General features: G+C 31.6%; 1 protein-coding gene across 1 annotated transcript; it reads left to right on the top strand.

The window, feature by feature from the left end:
* The first annotated feature begins 6,120 nt into the window (after positions 1-6,120).
* LOC149891180 (baculoviral IAP repeat-containing protein 7-B-like) lies at positions 6,121-11,803 on the top strand. The gene is made up of 4 exons (XM_090081877.1): positions 6,121-6,370; positions 8,236-8,494; positions 10,389-10,598; positions 10,745-11,803. The coding sequence occupies exons 1-4, from the start codon at positions 6,340-6,342 to the stop codon at positions 11,715-11,717; spliced, it is 1,473 nt and encodes a 490-aa protein (XP_089938003.1). The 5' UTR covers positions 6,121-6,339; the 3' UTR covers positions 11,718-11,803.
* Positions 11,804-18,696: the final 6,893 nt, after the last annotated feature.

Here is an 18,696-nt window from a genome sequence, read left to right as displayed (position 1 = left end):
ATCATAAAATATACAAATTTAACTTTCTTTACATAATTAATAATGTATTAAGTAAATATTAAAAATATAAATGATAAAATAATTAAATATTAACAATAAAAACAAAAAATAAAAATATTAAACAAAAACGTATTTAAAAAAATAACCACTTTGAAATTTATCTACATAAGTTTTAAAATTATTTTAAAAACTTTTAGTCTCTGCGAGCGAGAGCTATAAAAGCAAAAATATAAATTATTTTACGCCGCTTAACTGCAGTATTACCTAAAACTCCAACATCTTGAAGCAACTCTGCAGTCAACATTTTTACTTAAAGTTTTTGTTGATTTTCTAAATGCTATTCCTGCTATTTTTAAATAGTGACAAAGCATCAGATGATATAAACCAAAGACCACCTCGATTTTTTAAAATAGTAAATTTTTTATTAGTATCATGATTATACTTGTCAAAATAATTAGAATCATTTTCTACAATTTTTCCAGCCAACAAAATTGAGAGTGTTTCTTGTCAAATCTGGCTTGTCAACTTTTTGAATAACGTATCCTTCAATAAAAAGTACTAAAATACATACCCACCCAAATATTCAATTAAATTTTTTTCTTTATCTGTAAACTTAATTTCATCATCAATAACTAAAACTGAGGTGGCATTTTTAGACTTAGTCAAGTGAGCCAAAATGTGATTTGCAAGGTCATATCCAACAAGAGTTGAGGTTTTATCTGTGAGATTTCTTTCTGACCAGCAACTATGTAAAATTGTGGATAAGAAACTTCTGCATTACCATTAGAGTTTTCAATAACTTCCTTTATTAGATCGAATTAATGCTTTGCATCATCTTCTGAGAAACTGGGCGCTACTGCAGTTCCTCCCCCCCCCCCCTGCTTTTTTTTTTTTTTATGATTGATTATAATAGAGAATTTTACGCTGATTCGGAAAAATATAAAAACATAGACTTGAAAATTAACGGAAAGTGCTCTAATTCGAAGTCAAAGTTGTAAAAAATCCCACTAAAAACCCTAATATTCGCCATTTTTTTTCAAAACGCTTTCATTTTTAACGAAAATTAATTACCGTTACATTGCGCAATAAACAGATCTAGTTTCCATCAGCCTTTGAAATATTATTTTAAAGTATTATAACGAAAGTGTTATAAAGAAATGAAATTAATGTAAGATTTCAAATAAAGGTTGAACATAGAATTAGGGAATGTAGACAAATTGATCAATAAATATTATCGTGTTGTACGCTGATTTTTTTTATTAAAAAAAAACGTTTTGAATGTTACATTTTCTAAATTTTACATGTAATAAAACAACAATAAACTAAGTTTCAAAAGTTTTTCTTTTAAGAAAAAAAATTGTTGAATTCTTATTTAAAATTTACTACAAAAGTACATTACATGCAATATAGTTTATTCTCTAATAAATCAAAAAACAGCTATTTTCATACCCACAAAAAATTGCGCAAGATAAACATACTTTTACGACTTTTTTAACGTAAAAACCATGCTTTTAATGTATTTCTTTTGGCAGCAAAAAGATCATTAACTTATTATTTTCAAAATGGCGAATATTAGGGTTTTTAATGGGTTTTTTTTACAACTTTGACTTCGAATTAGAGCACTTTCCGTTGATTTTCAGGTCTATGTTTTTATATTTTTCTGAATCAGCATAAAATTCTCTATCAAAATCAATCATAAAAAAGGGAGGCGGGAGAAACAGCAGTAGCGCCGCTTATGTATATATGGGCAATTCCACGGCGGAAACTGAAAAAGTAGTCAAATTTTAAACTCTTTTTTGTCAGTTTTTAACAAATGAGTATTGATGTAGACACATGAAAGTTTATTTAAAATATACCTTTAGTTCTAAAATAAATGTATTTAAGTCATTTTTATGGCTCCGAAAGTTACGGTTTTTCTCATTGATGCATGTTAAAAAAGTACCACTGTAAAATGTTACTTTACCCATGATTTTTTTTGTATATTCCGAAATATTTTAAAGTGATAATGGAGCTAAGATGTTCAATTTCTTGTTGGTCAGATTTTTTTCTTTAAAAGATAAATATATTTCAAAAAAATAATAAAATAACTTTTGCAATTTTCATGTAACGTAAGTTAACAAAAACATGATCAAGTTCTGTTTTTTCGAAAATTTAATTTGAAAACTTAAATTTTGTAATATTATATGTGAAAGAATATTAAATCTTATAATTATACATTAAGATTTTTGAATAACGATGCTTAGTTAAGGCACATTTTCATTTTGAATTTGTGTAACGTAAGTTAAAACTACATTTATTTCCAAAAGTTTTAGCGCTTTTTTCGTAAAGTTTTTTAACATAAAAAAAACGATTTTCATCGCAACTCCCAAGGGGTTTGAAAAAAACAAAAAATTTTTAAAGTTACGGTTGTTTATAAAGACGAAAACTATTTTACATCGCAATTCCCTAAAGGTTTTTTTTTTTTATTCTTTATACGCCAATAAGTTTTGATTAATTAAAAGTTATTCAAGCAAAACTTAGCAAAATTTGCTTTGCATTTTAAAATGGCTAAAAGTTCTAAACAGAGAGTTAAAACTTATCAAGCTGCTTATCGCCAGCGTGATTCCGAACGGAAAAAAAATATGAATGCTGATCACCAAAAAGCTCATCGTCAACGAATAAAACAAGATCCGGAAAAAAAAAATGAAAGAAAGAGAAAAAATAAAGGAAAGAGTCCGAAAGTATCGAATCAAAAAAAAAGATTCTGCAAAAACAGTTAATTTTTCTACCATTATGAGTGTTCAAACAAAAGGGAAATTGCTCAAGAAAGTCCAGAAATCATTGCCCAAAGATCCCGCACAACGTTACGAAGTCCTAGCCACATTGCTGAATGGATCATTCAACAAAGAAACTACTCTTCCATTAAATAGCGTGAATAATCCAGCTTTAACTGAAGTAGAAATAAAAGTAAAAAGGTTCTACTGCGAAGATGACATTAGTCGACTGTCTCCAAATGTTAGGGACTTTGTATCAGTAATTGAAAATGGAAAGAAGATTAAGATCCAAGTTCGTCACCTTCTTTTAACCATGAAAGAAGCGTACCAACTTTTTAAACATGATCACTTAGATATCAAGATTGGATTAAGCAGGTTTTGTGAATTACGACCAGTAAACGTTCGATCTATCGCAAATTTGCCTCATAATGTATGCGTTTGTACTTACCACGAAAATATGCGATTTGCTTTGGATTCCTTGGTGAAAGTTGATCGTTTACTGTTGTCTAACATTAAAATTGGGAAAGATATGTCTCAAAATTTTGTTTGTAAGGACTTATTAAATGATTGTTTCTACAACAAATGCAACAAATGCAAAGATCTAAAGTTTTTCCAGCAATTCCTGGCCACCATTGAACCCCTTAACTTTGAAACAAGTTGGTACCAATGGCAGAAACCAAATGAAAAGCGTTACGCTGTAATCGAAAAAGTTAAAAAGTTTGGAAGTGGTAAAGAATTGATTGCTCACATTATGAGTATGAGAGAAAAATTCACAACTCATGCCAATATCAAGGGTAACCAATCTAAATGTTTTAAACTAAGCATTACTAAATCCATGAATCCATCATTGAATGTTGCTACTATTCAGGTTGACTATGCAGAAAATTTTAAGTGTTTTAGTCAGAATGAGCCTCAAGCAGCACACTATGGCCAAAATCAAATTTCTCTTTTAACTGCAGCTATTTGGCAAAAAAATCTTAAAACTTTCACCATTGCATCTGACTCTCTGGATCACACAAAGACCTCCTTAATTGCAAATTTGGATAAGTTATTGGAGTTTATTTCATTTAATACCCAAGAAATTCACATTTTTAGCGATAATGCTACATCGCAGTTTAAAAATAAAGTCGTGATGAGCGCAATAATGCACTTTGAAAAGAAATTTAACAGAATAATATTTTGGCATTTTTTTGCAGCAATGCACAGCAAAGGAGTTGTCGATGGCGTTGGGGCTACTGTAAAACGTTTGGCAACCAACAGAGTAAAGTCTGGAAAAATTGAAATCCAATCAGCTAATGATTTTGTGAATGCTATTCAAGACATAAATGTCAAAGTTCTATATTTGTCAGAGGAAGAAAAGTCAGCGCGAAATTGTGCACTCAAACTATCTCAAATTATCCAGCAAGCCAAAAAAGTGAAAGATATCTCTAAATCCCACTACTTTTATGTCGGTAAGAGCCAGATCATAGCGGAAAAAACTTCACCGTAACGTATTTAGTATTTAAAACAAATAAAAAGATGTAACCATTTTTATTTTAAATTATATTCTTATTCACTTTATATTTTTGTTTTCCTAAAACAAATGGTTTGTAAATGGAATTAAGGGGGCGTCCTTAAAGTATGTCACCCAATATTTGTCAATTTTAACCCCTGCCTCCTGTCACAAACGATCAGATATACATGCACCCCTCTCTCATTAAAAGTATGTCGCATATTTCAGCATACACACACACACCCCCAAAAAAAAATAATAATAATAATAACACAAAACAACCAACAGCAAGCAAACCTTTTTTCACGTTATTGAAACTAAATGAAATTAAATATTTTGATTCCATCCACTTTGGTGTTTTCAAAGTTGTTCGAGCAGTTTTAGCGTCAAAATCTTTTTAAAAGATTTTAATGTACTCTCGCCAGCCGAATAAATAAGAGGGGACGTTTATTAATTCTTTAATTTTTTTCCGAATCCTCGGAGCTTATTAGGACCCCCCCCCACCCCCACCCCCCCGTTTAATAATTTTGAAGCAATATAAAATATTTTCTTATTTTTTTACTTTGAGAAAAAGTTTCTCTCAATATTAGATGAAAATATGAACAACCAACCAATAAAAATATTTTAAGCTTTTTAAAACTTTGACCTTCCCGTTTTATTAAACGTTATTATTAAAGTTTATTAGATTTTAGAAAAGTTTCCGACCCTCCTGTTTATTAAGACCCCCACCCCCTCCCGTTTATTCAGCAGGGGAGAGTAAATAGTTAGCAGCATTTTAAAAAATTAAGCGGGCACATAAAAATTATAAGCGTAAGTAAAATTTTCGAATAACTGTAACATTTTCTTATTTGAATAACTCAATAAAAATTAATAAAGTTGTCATACCAAATGTAATTTTTTAAGTTGCTCTTGCGCTTCGGAAAATAAGTGTTAACAATTTAAAAACTTCATTAATATCTACAAAAAAATCTGTCAGTAGAGAGTCACCAGTTATTGAAAATTACTTTTGTTAATTACTTTGAATGAATGAGTTTTAATACAACTGCCGTTCTTTTGTTACATAACTTTAAAAAATCTATCACGAAATAATAGATATAAAAATTCCACGAAAATAATCGCAAGGTAACGTAAGTGATGTAACGTAAGTTAAAAACCTAGTATCAAGAAAACAAGTATATCTTTCTTTGCCGGTCACCTCTGATAATTTTTTTTTTATCATTGTAATTAGTATTGAATTCTCAACATCTTGTAAAAATTTCTAACACGATCCGGATTAATTGTTCGCAAATATTCGACCTAAAAGTTGCAACACTTTTTTTACCTTGTTTTCTGCGTAACGTAAGTTAAGTGGCATTTTCGGTAATAAATTCGCCCTCTTTCAGCCAGACTCAAAACTTTTTAGCTTGTTTTATTCTTTAGACTGACAGCTTTCATAAAAATCAGCTAAAAATTTAATTTAAAGTTTAAATATGCAAATATTTAATAAAGTTGTTGCGCGTGTAACGTAAGTTAAAAATGGAATTGCCCATATTATATATATGTGTATATATAATATATGAATAAATGATATATATATATATAACCACAAGTAGCCTCCTCACCTGTAGTGAACTTAAAAGCCTTGGGGAGGTGAATAGCATATATATATATATATATATATATATATATATATATATATATATATATATATATATATATATATATATATATATATATTGTATATGTGTGTATATAATATGCGTTGTATATATTAAATATATACAACTATAAAAATATATATGCGTATATATATAATATATAATTCTATATAGATATATCATTTATGTCGACGAAACTCGTTTAATAAAAAATCCAACGCGGTAGTTTTTCATTTTAAACGCATGCGTAGAAATACCTTCGGCTCAACCCGTATACTCTGAAAGGAGTATCTTCTAAAATCCTTAAATTATATTTTAGAGAATGGACTAATGATTTATTTATAAAAATGAAAGCATAAAAACTAATCTTGGTTAGCAACTGTATATTAATTGTATTTTATCGCATTAAACGTTTTGATTATTATTAAATCAGTAATTTCAAGGCAGATGTCAGAGTATGGATTTCAATAAAAGTTCAACTACAATCGGTAGGAACAGGAGTGTATTTTTAAAATAATGTTTTTCCTATTAAAATAAAGCAATTATCTATTTAAATACTATGCTTTTTGTTGCCCTTAGTAATGTCTCTTAAATTCTGTTATAATTTTGAAATGATTATATATATACAGTGGTGGCCAAAAGTCTTGGAACAACATATTTTATGTTCTGAAATTAATATATTTGTGTGAAAAACAATTTATTAGTACATTTTTTAATTTTTTTCAATAAAGTAAGTGTTTATAACAATTTCAAAGATGATAGGTACATGCACATACATGATTAAAGTTCAATACTTAATGGAAGCATAGTTATTGTCAATTACCATTTGGATACGTTTTGGCATGCTGTTAACAAGTTTTGTACAATAGTCTGGTGTAATTTCATGGCTCCACACTGATTTGATTGCTTCAACTAAATCATTATAGGATCTAGGCTTTTTGGCAGCAACTTTTACTTTCATAATATGCCAACAATTTTCAATAAAATTAAGATCTGGTGATGACCCAGGCCAATTTCCAAGGGTTTGAATTCCTTCATCAGCAAACCACTTCTTTACAATTTTGGCTGTGTGGCATGGTGCACCATCCTGTTGGAAACAAGTGCAGTTCAAGATCTGCATGAAAGGTGGCAACTTCTCCTTCATAACATCCAAATAGACTTTGCTGTTTATTGTGGTATTCTTGGGCAGTATCCATAATGGCCCACGTCCTTTGGCAGAAATAGCACCCCAAACCATACAATACACAGAAGCCTTGACACTGCTAACTGTATATTTTGGCATATATCTACAGTTTTTTGGTCTTCTTACAAAGTTGTTTGTAGCATTAAATTGTTTAATACATGTTTCATCAGAAAAAAGAACTTTAGACCAATTTTCTCCAGTCCAATTTTTGTAGCGCTGACAAAATGTTTTTTGATCTTTTAGGTTTTTTAATGATAAAAAAGTTTTTTTTGCTGGCTTGCATGCCTTCATTTTGAAATCAACCAAAAGCCTTCTTCTAACTGTTCGGTCACTTACTTTTTTCTCAATAAAAATTTCTTTTGAAATCTCATGTGCAGATAGCCGTGGATTTGCATGGCTGATCCGGCCAATAAGTTTGTCAGTTCTTGAGGTGGTTGCTCTGGGCCTGCCTGATCTCATCTTTGAAGTAAAATTTAATTGGAGCTCTTCTTTATGCCTTTTTAAAGTTCTACTTACAGTTGATAATGAACAACCAAGCTTTTGAGATATTTCTCTTTGAACTAAACCTTGTTCATATAATGCAGCAATAATTCCTCTATTTTTTTAGATGAAAGTTCTGGCATAATATAGCTGATAAATTTTTACACTAAAAATAATAAACGATAACAGTAAAATAAATAAAAAAATAAGTTCTAAGTATTTTTTTAAACAACATTCTCTTTAAAAATATACCTCAAACCTTCAAAATTTATACTTTAGATCAAAAATAAATTTTTTTGGTCATTAAATGTTTTGTTCCAAGACTTTTGGCCACCACTGTATATATATATATATATATATATATATATATATATATATATATATATATATATATATATATATATATATATATATATATATATATATATATATATATATATATATATATATAGTATTGTAGAAATTGTTAATATTTCCAGTAAGAGTGCTCAATACAGCGTAGTATAAGTAGAGCGAATATATTATTATAATATAACATCTGATGATCGCTATTGCATGAAACTTTAAGTAATGTTATATAAACCAAACTAATTATTTAGTTTGTATAATAGTTCTAATATAATATTTAGTTAATTTTTAGTTTATATATATATATATATATAACATCCAAAATCTTGGATTTTTATTTAGATTATTGCAAATATACAAATCGTCTGAACTCATATGCATCACATAAATGGCCTGCATCAGCACCACAATATATTAAATCTCTAGCTGAAGCAGGTTTTTATTACAAAGGGGAGAGCGACTTGGTAATTTGCTTTAAATGTGGTATCAAACTTTCTGATTGGTCAGAGGAAGATGAGCCACTCAAACGTCATGAAAAAGTTAACAAGAAGTGTCATTTTATTTCTCAAAATACACACACATACACAGACATATACAAGAGGTAGGGGGTGTTTCATAAAGCATATACTAAAAATATATCACTCTAGATTTTTTCTGAACATAAAACCTAAAAAAGTTGGCTTCCTGTTTTATAGTAAATCTATGATGCTATTTTGTTAAAGACTTCTTCAATAAAAAGGTTTAAGCAAAAGGTTTTTATAACTCCTGCCCCAAGAAAATAATATGGGTGTACCCTTGATTACTAGACTATGATTCAGATCTATTTAGGCATTAGGAAAGTTGAAATCTTTATATGTACTAATAACAGTTTGTTATAAAAAGTGAAGTTCTCATCCTGTTCTGCTGAGTTATTCACAACCTTTGACTTATAACTAGCGTATGATTTTTATTGTTTCAAGATCTTGGGACAGAGCTGCAAAAGGTGAACAAAAACCCAGAATATCTATATATAAAGTAGCAGATTTCCAGTAGTCAAACTAAAAAATCCATTTTTTTGTAGACTCTTTGCTCCACTCACATTATATTTTGCATTACTCTTTGCAGTAGTTTTAGAATTGGGAAAATGATGCAGTTTTGCTTCATCAAAATTTAAATATGTTGGCAGTAGTAGCAGAATGATTCCTGACCTTAAGGCCTAATCTTTTACTGATGAAACTGTAATATGCAGAATCTTTCTTGGATGCTCCAAAACAATTTTATTAGAATGTATTTTTTTTATCTTTTCTTCAGGAATTTAATTATCATTTGGATTCTTCTTCCATTGATCTTAATTTTATGTTTATTTTAGCACATTTTGGGTTGTTTTACAACTCTATTTTTACCTGCTCACTCATAATGCTTGTTCATACCAATCATAAATCCTAACCAAAAAAAACCCCTGATCTTCTAAGAATCTGCATATACTTTTAGAGTTTGAGCCTTATTAACAACATCATTTGGAACAGAAACATCAAATAGGTTTTCCTTATCTTTCTTGAAAATATATATATTTTTGCCACTTCTCAACAAACTTTTTTCTTTGAGTGCTTTAGTAGGTTTCTCAACTTTTTTCTCCATTACAAATATCTTAATAAGATTTTATTTAATAGTTCTTGTTTAAAAAAGAACTAACCCTAATATATTTAAGAGAAATTATTAGTTTTAGTCTTTTCTTTAAACAAAGAGCTCCCTCCTTCAACATAACATAAGAATACTCAGGCAGCAAAGATGGTATTTTAGAAACCACATCTATTATAACAAGAAACTTCAAAACTAAAAAATGGAATAAGGAATTACCTCTTTTGCAGTTAAATTCTTGTTTTTTCTTTCATTTCCTGCATTCTTAACTGTGAACTCTAAGAATAGCTCCATTTATAGGAAGTTTAGTTAGCACTACTACTTCTCTTAATAAAAAGTACTTGTGTCTTTTGCTCTGGTTTAAGGAGACATTTTACAAAGTATATGCTGTTGGTATAACTTTTTTAATGAACTAAAATCGAGAGTACACTTACTAACAAAGGTGTAGTAAGTAACTAAATGCAAACTGTACATAATTATAGGTTTGCAGTTAAAAATGATGTATCTTTATGTTTCAAAATTAAAAGGGGGACCTTCCTAATTAAATAAAATCATATATATATATATAAATATATATATATATATATATATATATATATATATATATATATATATATTATTATATATATATATATATATATTTATATATATTTATATATATATATATATATATTTATATATATGTATGTATATATATACAAACATGCATGCATCAAACATCATGCATGCATATGCATATACATACATACATACATACATACATACATACATACATACATACATACATACATACATACATACATACATACATACATACATACATGCTAGGTTTTCCTAGTATTAGGTGCATGTTTTCAAAATTGGTTTTTTTCATTCAGTAAATTCTACAATCCAAGTATGAAATCTGAAAAGCATCGTTTTGAAAGTTTTGCTCAGTGTCCAGTTGAAAAACATTGGCCATCACCTGAACGATTATCAAGATCAGGCTTATACTATGATAATAATAAAAAACAGATGATATGTTTTTGTTGCGGGTTTATGGTGGACACATGGGAGAGTTCTGAGCAAGATCCTTTTGTAAAACACCGGTAAAAGCTCTCAAAAATTTATACCAATTATAATCTCTGTATTAATGTTGTAAATAATTCATAGTAATTATATACTTTTCTTTGCAGCAATTACAAACAAAATTCCTTTACTTTATTTAATGAGGAATTTCTTATTTTTACTTTAGAGATCAATCAAGTGATTGTTTATTTATTCAAGGTAGACTAGATAAAGAATTAGAAAATGATAAATTTGATTTCAAGCAAACACGTTTGCTCCAGCCTGAAATATCTGACAAAAACCAAAGTTTAAAAAATCCTGTTGAGGAGGAAAATCTCAATCCAACGAATCATCATCTAAATGGTAGTCAGGAGCTACTGGACAATCTTTCTGATATAGAGAGTGACAGACATCACACTTATAACCTTGATTGGACTATACCAGCAATTGACTATTATAATGAGCATACCAGATTACAAACATTTTTTAGTTTCCCTAGAAACTCGCCAGTATCCGCTCTTTCCCTTTGTGAAGCTGGTTTTTATTATTTGGGTAAAGATGATGAAGTAATGTGTTATAAGTGTAAAGTGTCTTTAAAATGTTTTGAGGAAAGTGACACCGCTTGGGGTGAGCATAAACGCCATTCACCAAAATGCCCACTTGTTGTTAAAAAGTTTCAAAATTTTCACCAAGAAATTCAATCCAGAAATACCTTTTATGAAATGTCTGCTTTTCCATCAGCTTTTTTTCCGAATCAAAGGCTGTATTTATCTAGCAATGAGATAGATCATTCTTTTAATCACAGCTCTAACGGACTCCCCAATGATTATAGCAATAGAAATTCAAATAATAATTTAACGTTTTTTAGAAATAGTTCTGCAGATTTGCCCCAGAGTTACCCAGCTGAACTAACACCAACCAAACGACAAAGAACAAATAAAAAGTTCAACTCAGAGTTTGAGTTGAAGAGCGCTTCTTCTCCTGAATCGGATGTTAATGACAGTGATCACCCATGTGTAGTATGCATGGACAAAAAAGCAGAAGTGGCATTTTCTCCGTGCGGACACCTGGTCACATGCGTATCATGTGCAAACGGCCAAAAATTGTGTCCAATGTGTCGCCGTTATATTGAGGGTAGATTACGTATTTACCCTAGTTAAGATTAAAAAGCTTTGTTTATTTGTTAGCTTCTTGTTAAGAATTATAAATATCCCTTAAATAAATTTATATAAACATTTATTTGTAATCACCATGTCGTTTTCTCGCAGAGAACACAATGTTTCAATTTTAGATCTTCTTTACTCATTAAAAAAAACTGACTTTACAAAAACTTTGCGTTCAATTTATACTTTACATGTCACCTCAAATAAAAAAACCGCTTAAACTATAAACTACATTAATTTCTCAAGGTAAATACGTCATTCAAATCCACTATACATTGTTTCTCCCACACAATTCAATTACACTCCTCCTCGATCCTCAGGGATCAAAATCAAGAGCAACAATGTTCAGAGTATTTAAGGGGTATCCGTTGTCTCTATTGCTCCTCCGCAGGGGCACTTTGGTTTCCCGAACCTCTTCGCCAGTCTCCAAATGATTCACGTCCACGCTTACCGGGATGGTTTCCATATCTTCGCCGCAACTTGCACCATTCTTGCTAACCTCTATTTCCACATCTGTCACTGTTTATTCGAGTTTGCTGCGTTCCGCTTCTCAGTCTGATGCTTTACGTGGCGCGGCATTCCGTCCACCTCGACCACTTGCTCCGACATATCCCGAGTAATGGTACCTGGACGCCATTTCGTCACACACCGTGCCTCGAGTGGCTTCAGCCACACTCTTGCCAACTCGTGAGTTTTCAGGCACATTCATCGACAGCTCAGCCTTTCCGTCCAATCCTTTAATCCTTTCGGCATAGGTGTGCAATTTACTCATTGGACTCCCTCTTTGTCAATTGAGACTTTATACCAATAAACAGCCTCTGATATGGAAATATCTGATCGCTTCGCCGGTCGAACTTTGTTTTTACTGCGTTGAACCACCTCCATCAGTGGTAGCTGGCCCTTTGGCGGTCCCATCGTATGCTTATCATATTCCAGTAACTATCCTTGTCTTATCCACTCCCATAATTCGCTCCCTCAAAACTTGGTTTGCCTGACAGAAGAATTGTAAGCCCTCCTAGCATCTGCTCATTCCAAGCATGACATCTGCTCCAAAAGGTTGAAAACTCGCCACTAAAACTTGATCACGCGCGCAGATATTGCCAACCTAAAGGGAAACCGTTGCCGTTCCAACACATTTTTGAACTAGGCCTCCGAATGTTCTAACCTTTACATCACTCGATCGCTCCAGTTGGTCGAAACCAATTTTTGAAAAATAATCATTGTTGAACATTCAGTATCGACAATAACTCTCGCGTTTTTACCATCCACCTTGATTTGAGTGACCACAAGTGCGCTTAATCCACGGGTATTCGAGAACGAGCTAGTGCACACCGATCGCTCTCCTCCTCGTTTTCCTGCTACTTTGTAAATTTTGCCGCAAAGTGTCCCATCTCTTCGCATTTGAAACATAGAACAATCCCCTTATGGGCAGCGCAGTTCTTCGCGAAGAGATTTAACCCTCGACAGTTATATCGTATTATAGACTCAGGTAACTTCGTTTTCACAACGTTCCAGCGGGTGGTGGCAGCAGTTATATTCGACTCATTCGCACTCTTTCGATTCGAAGTGCCCCTTACTTTCGGCAACATTACACCAATTGTCTCTTTCGCAGCCCTAAATCTTGGAGAAACTGCTTCCGGCAATCCAACAACCAACGCCAGTCACACCGCCTCGTCTGGCAACCTCGCAAAACACGCTAAGCGTTTCAGATCCGCCAAAAACACGTCCTCTCGTTCCTCATCGCTCATCTTCCGCTTCGTAAACAACTCATATACTGCGTAGGCATCCGAAGAAAAGGTTTGCAACAAGACATCCTCAATTTTAGTCGCATCTTTCTTGTCTTCTTCTCCCAAGCCGTTGTAGAATGCGTAAGCATCACTTTGCAACAAGACAGGAAAAAGCACTGTCAACTCAACGTCTTGCATCTTCGCAATCACTTTGGTTCGCTGCAACCAAGTTGCGGAAGTACCATCGTATTTTTAGAAGATATCCGAAAATCTAGGAAATATTAAAAAATTAAGATCAAGAGGAAATGGAAAATGACGTTTGGAGAGTGCGAGAGTAGTTGAGTGGTATCATGAGTTGATGTGCGAGAGTAGTTGAGTGTTATCATGAGTTGATGGCTTAAGTGACACTAAATTTAAAAAGTATAAAAATAAACGAATCAGATAAAGATTCTATTAAAACTTTAAATCAATTTAATTGTATTTTACCTAAGTTAGAATTGCCAGTTTTTAATAGGAATCCCGTAGATTGGCAGGGATTCTGGGACCAATTCAATTTATCAATTCATAGGCTTGAAGATTTAAGTGATATAGATTGATTTAACTATCTAAAAAAATATTTGTCTGGCCAAGCATTGGCTACATTTCAGGACTTTCACTTAGTTCAGAAAATTATAAAGAAGCAATTGAAATCTTGACTAACAGATATGGGAATACACAAGTTTTAGTTTCAGCACATATGGATTCTTTATTAAAAATAAAGAAAATTAAAGACTTCAATTATCTAGAAGAATTAAAACTTTATAATGGTATAGAGAGCTGTGTACGTAATCTTAGATCCCTAAAAATAGAAACAACAATTTACGGCTGTTTATTAATTCCTATCCTTAGGGAGAAACTACCTGATGAACTTTTGATTTTAATTTTTAGAAAATTTGCAGGAGAGTTGTGGACTTTAGATCGTCTTTTAAAATATTATAATGAAGAATTACAAGCTAAGGAATGTTGTGGCAAATATCTTTTAAAATCAAGTTATGATAAAAATGAACATAAAAACTTGAAATACGATTCTTTAAACAAAAATGCACAGCAAAATTATTCTCATAATTATAGAAACGAAAATAACTTTATGACATTAGGTTTTCATACGCAAAATAAAAGAGCTGTTTTAAGGTAACGAATTTAGACTCAAGAATTGAAATACTAAAACAACAAAAGAGATGTTTCATCTGTTTAAAATTAGGTCATATCTCAAAATTTTGCCATTCTAACTATTAATGTTTTCAATGTCTATTTGCAATAAGAAGCAAACCCAAACTAGTGCAACTCTCATAGGTTTATCTGATAGCATTTTGCTACAGACAGCAAAAGCTAAGTTTTAATTCAGAGAGTGAGTGTTGAATATTCAGAATATTATTTGATAGTGGTAGTCAGAGGTCTTATGTTACCAAAGATGTGTGTGAAAGATTGAAATTAAAGGCAAGAAGCTATAGTAATAAAAACATTCGGTCAGTTTAATAATTCCCGGGTTAAAAAGCTCGGTGTTGTTCAGGCAAAGCATAGAAATACTAATTTGTATGTGTATGTCGAGCTCTGTGTGTGCCAGTTGTTTGTAGCCTTTTTCAGAGGTAAGAGATATCTCGAGCGTGTAAAAATTACCCACATATTTCAAAGTTAATTCTAGCTGATTATGATGATTGTTCCAAAGATTTTCCAATTGACTTGTTGGTCGGCTGTGATTTGTACCATAAATTTATGACAGGTAAAATTATTAGAGGGATTGAAGGCTGTCCTGTAGCTTCTTCCTCTGTTCTAGGATAGGTATTAAGTTGCCCAATACCTTCTGTAAAAAATTTTAATGGAAAGTAATCATGAATTTACGCGTTGATGCTAATTTAATAGAGAATGTGGAAGATGTTTGCAGTGAGATAGATGAACTAAGGAGTGATTTACGAAAATTTTGGAGTCAGGAGCAAATGGAATCAGATGAATGTGTGATACATAAATTCGAAAATGATTTATGCATAATGGTGAGAGATATGTAACTAAGCTTCCTTATAAACCAAATCATGATTGTTTACCAGATAACTACAAAATTTATGAGATTAGACTTAATAGGTTAAAGAAGAAATTGAGTGATAAGAATTTGTTAATTGATAATGACGCCATTTTTAAAAAAATACGAAATGAATAAAATTATTGAAAGAGTTCCTGACAATGAAATCGCTAAGGAATTAGGAAAAACACACTACCAAGCACACAGGCCAGTTGTAAGAAAAGAAAAGGAAACTACTAAGATAACTATTGTTAGAACAGGAAGCACTATTTGATGCTTCCTGTTCTAACAATAGATTGCCCTTGAATGATTGTCTTTATTCAGGGCCAAATCTATTATCCAAAATATTTGATGTGCTACTACGATTCCGATTAAGTTACATTGCAGATATTAAAAAAGCTAATAATATTAGCAGGTATTAAACAAGCTTTCTTAAATATAGAAGTTTCTAGTGAGCATAAAGATTATTTAAGATTTCTCTGGTATAAAAATGTGGATGCAGAACAGAACTCAGAAGTGATTGTTTATAGGTTTTTGAGAGTATTATTTGGTCTAACTAGTAGCACCTTTTTATTAAATGGAACAATAAGACATCACATCAAAAAGTATGAAAAATCTAATGGCATATTTTTAAAAAGATTCGTTGAAGATTTATACGTTGATGATGTCACATCTGGAACTGAAAGTATAACGAAGGGTAAAGAGTATTATAAAAAGTCAAAATCAATTATGTCTGAAGGCGGTTTCAATTTAAGGAAATGGAAAACAAACAGCCAAGAGTTACAAAACTATTTTGATTTTAATGAGAAAATAATAAGATATAAGGAAATTAAAAATTCTATAAGCAATCTTGATGACAGTACTTAGAAACAGAATTGGGTAAAAGTGATCATGAGTATAAAAGAGTTTTAGGAATTGAATGGGACTCAAAAAATGATGAATTTATTTTACAATTTAATGACTTTATAAAAATATCAAGTGAACTTAAAACAACAAAAAGAAATATCTTCGGCACCTAAATTTCGGCATCAATTTACGATCCATTAGGCATTGTTTCGCCTATAACAGCCAAACTAAAAACCATTTTTCAAATTTTGTGTAGAAATAAAATGGAGTGGGATGCGAGTGTGAGTGGAGCGATTGAGTTTAATTGGAAAGAATTGTTGAAGAAATGTTGAGGAGCTGAATGTTTTAAGAGTAAAGAGATTTGCGTTTGTTAGAGTTGAGGAGAGAATAATTTCGGCAGAGTTACATGGCTTTTGGGACAGCTCAAGAGAGATATATTGCGCAGCTATTTATCTTAGAGTTAGGACGAGTGTTGCTGTGAGAGTATTTTTTTTGGCAGCGAAAACAAAGGTAAAACATTGAAAGAGTTGTTTGTTCCTCGGTTAGAACTGTTGGGTTGTTTGCTGTTGAGCAAATTAGTAGGAGAAGTGAAACGAGTAATAAAAAATCGAGTAATTATTAGTAATATTAGTTGTTGGACAGACTCTGATATGGCTTTACATTGGATTAAAGGGAAGGAGAAAACTTGGAAACCTTGGGTGGAAAATCGTGTAGTTGTGATTAGGAAAGAGGTTGAGGGAAGAAATGGAGGCATGAAGCAGGATTAGAGAATCCAGCATACATTCCAACTCGTATGTTTTGTTTTAAGCAGTTGAGTGGTAGTTGGTTATCTGGACCTAAATTTTTATGTAAGGATGAGATTGAAATAGGATTGTTTGATGATGAGAATAGTTTGAATGTGGACGAAGTTCTGATTGAGTCGAAAGGTACAGATACGATAAATGAGAGTCTGAGTAGTGTAAATATGGTTGAGGCTGTGAGTAATGGTAATATTGGTGTTCTGATAGACATTAAAAAGTATAGTACATTGAACAGGTTTATAATGGTAACTGGGAATGTGAATAGATTTGCAAGTAATTTAATAAAAACAATTAAGAAGAACAATGAATTAATTAAAGAAAGCATATTAACACTTAATGAATATGATAAGGGATTTAATTTATGGTTAGTAGTTGAACAGTTTTATCTACGAAATCAAGATAACTACAAGAAGCTAAGTTCATCCCTGAAGTTGTTCACTGACGAACAAAACCTACTGCGATTAAAAGGACGATTTGGAAATTCGATACTAAGTTATAATGAAAAATATCCGGATATTTTACGTGATGGATAACATAGCTATTTTACGGGGTTAATTATTCGGGATGCCAATGAACGTGTCAAGCATCATGGCATTGAAATGGCATTAAATCAAGTTAGGGCAAGGTTTTTGATTGTTAAAGGAAAAAAACTGTCAAGAATGTTCTGCGTAAGTGTGTTATTTGCAAGAAGATTAACGGAAAAACAATACTACCTCCCTCAACTCCTCACTTACCTGACTATCGTGTAAATGTTTCTATGTTTTCGTTTCAAGCTGTTTGTGTAGATTTTGCTGGACCCTTATATGTAAAAAGTTATTTAAAAACTGATTCTGTATCTAAGGTTTACGTTTTGATTTTGACCGGTGCGTCTAGTCGTGCTGCTCATCTGGAATTAACTCCTTTACATGAAGATCACTGCTTTCCTCCGAACACTCAAACGTTTTATTGCACGCAGGGGCATACCTGATAACATTACGGGACAATTTTAAAACATTTAAATCAATTGAAGTAAAGAAGTTTTGTTTGAATAATAAGATTAATCAAAGAAACATCCAAAATATGTTTCCAGCCTGTCCAAAAATTAATTCCTCTGGAGATCGATGTTGAACAAGAAAACAAAGATAAAGATGATAATTCGAAAAAAAATGTCTGTGCAGTTGAAACCAGGATTGAGCAGAATGATGCGGCGCTCAGGTTAACTGATAAACGTCTAACTCGACAAGCAGCCCTTGATGGACAATATCTAAGAAATTAGAAGACAAATATTGTTGACAAGTCAACAGGGGGAGTGTGTTAAAAGTGACAGTAATAATTTGATTATTGTAAAGGAGCATATTGAAAGTGACCTTTATTATTTAACTATTGTAACTTAATTATTGTTATTATTGTTAATGGTTAGTTTATTGGTGCGTGCTCTCCACAGACCTCTTTTTTATTATATATTCTGTTGGTGGAGTAGCTTAGACTCTTCTATTTTGCCCTTGTTTAAATACATAGTCTCTCCGAAGCAAAAGGAGCAGTTTTCAATGCTAGAGATTTTACAACCATAA

The sequence above is a fragment of the Hydra viridissima genome, unplaced genomic scaffold (assembly GCF_058129835.1).
Source record: "Hydra viridissima isolate aposymbiotic clone 2 unplaced genomic scaffold, HvirCarnegie_v1 scaffold_3, whole genome shotgun sequence".
Taxonomy (NCBI): domain Eukaryota; kingdom Metazoa; phylum Cnidaria; class Hydrozoa; order Anthoathecata; family Hydridae; genus Hydra; species Hydra viridissima.
Note: the sequence above shows the minus strand (reverse complement) of the source record. Positions and strands in the feature narration are given on the sequence as shown.

Bases quoted from the DNA above. Each gene is read 5' to 3' on its own strand.
- LOC149891180 (XM_090081877.1), top strand. From the start codon at position 6,340: ATGGATTTCAATAAAAGTTCAACTACAATCG. The intron at 6,371-8,235 runs GTAGGAACAGGA...ATTTTTATTTAG, and splicing joins TAAAAGTTCAACTACAATCG to ATTATTGCAAATATACAAAT. The intron at 10,599-10,744 runs GTAAAAGCTCTC...TTTTTACTTTAG, and splicing joins GATCCTTTTGTAAAACACCG to AGATCAATCAAGTGATTGTT.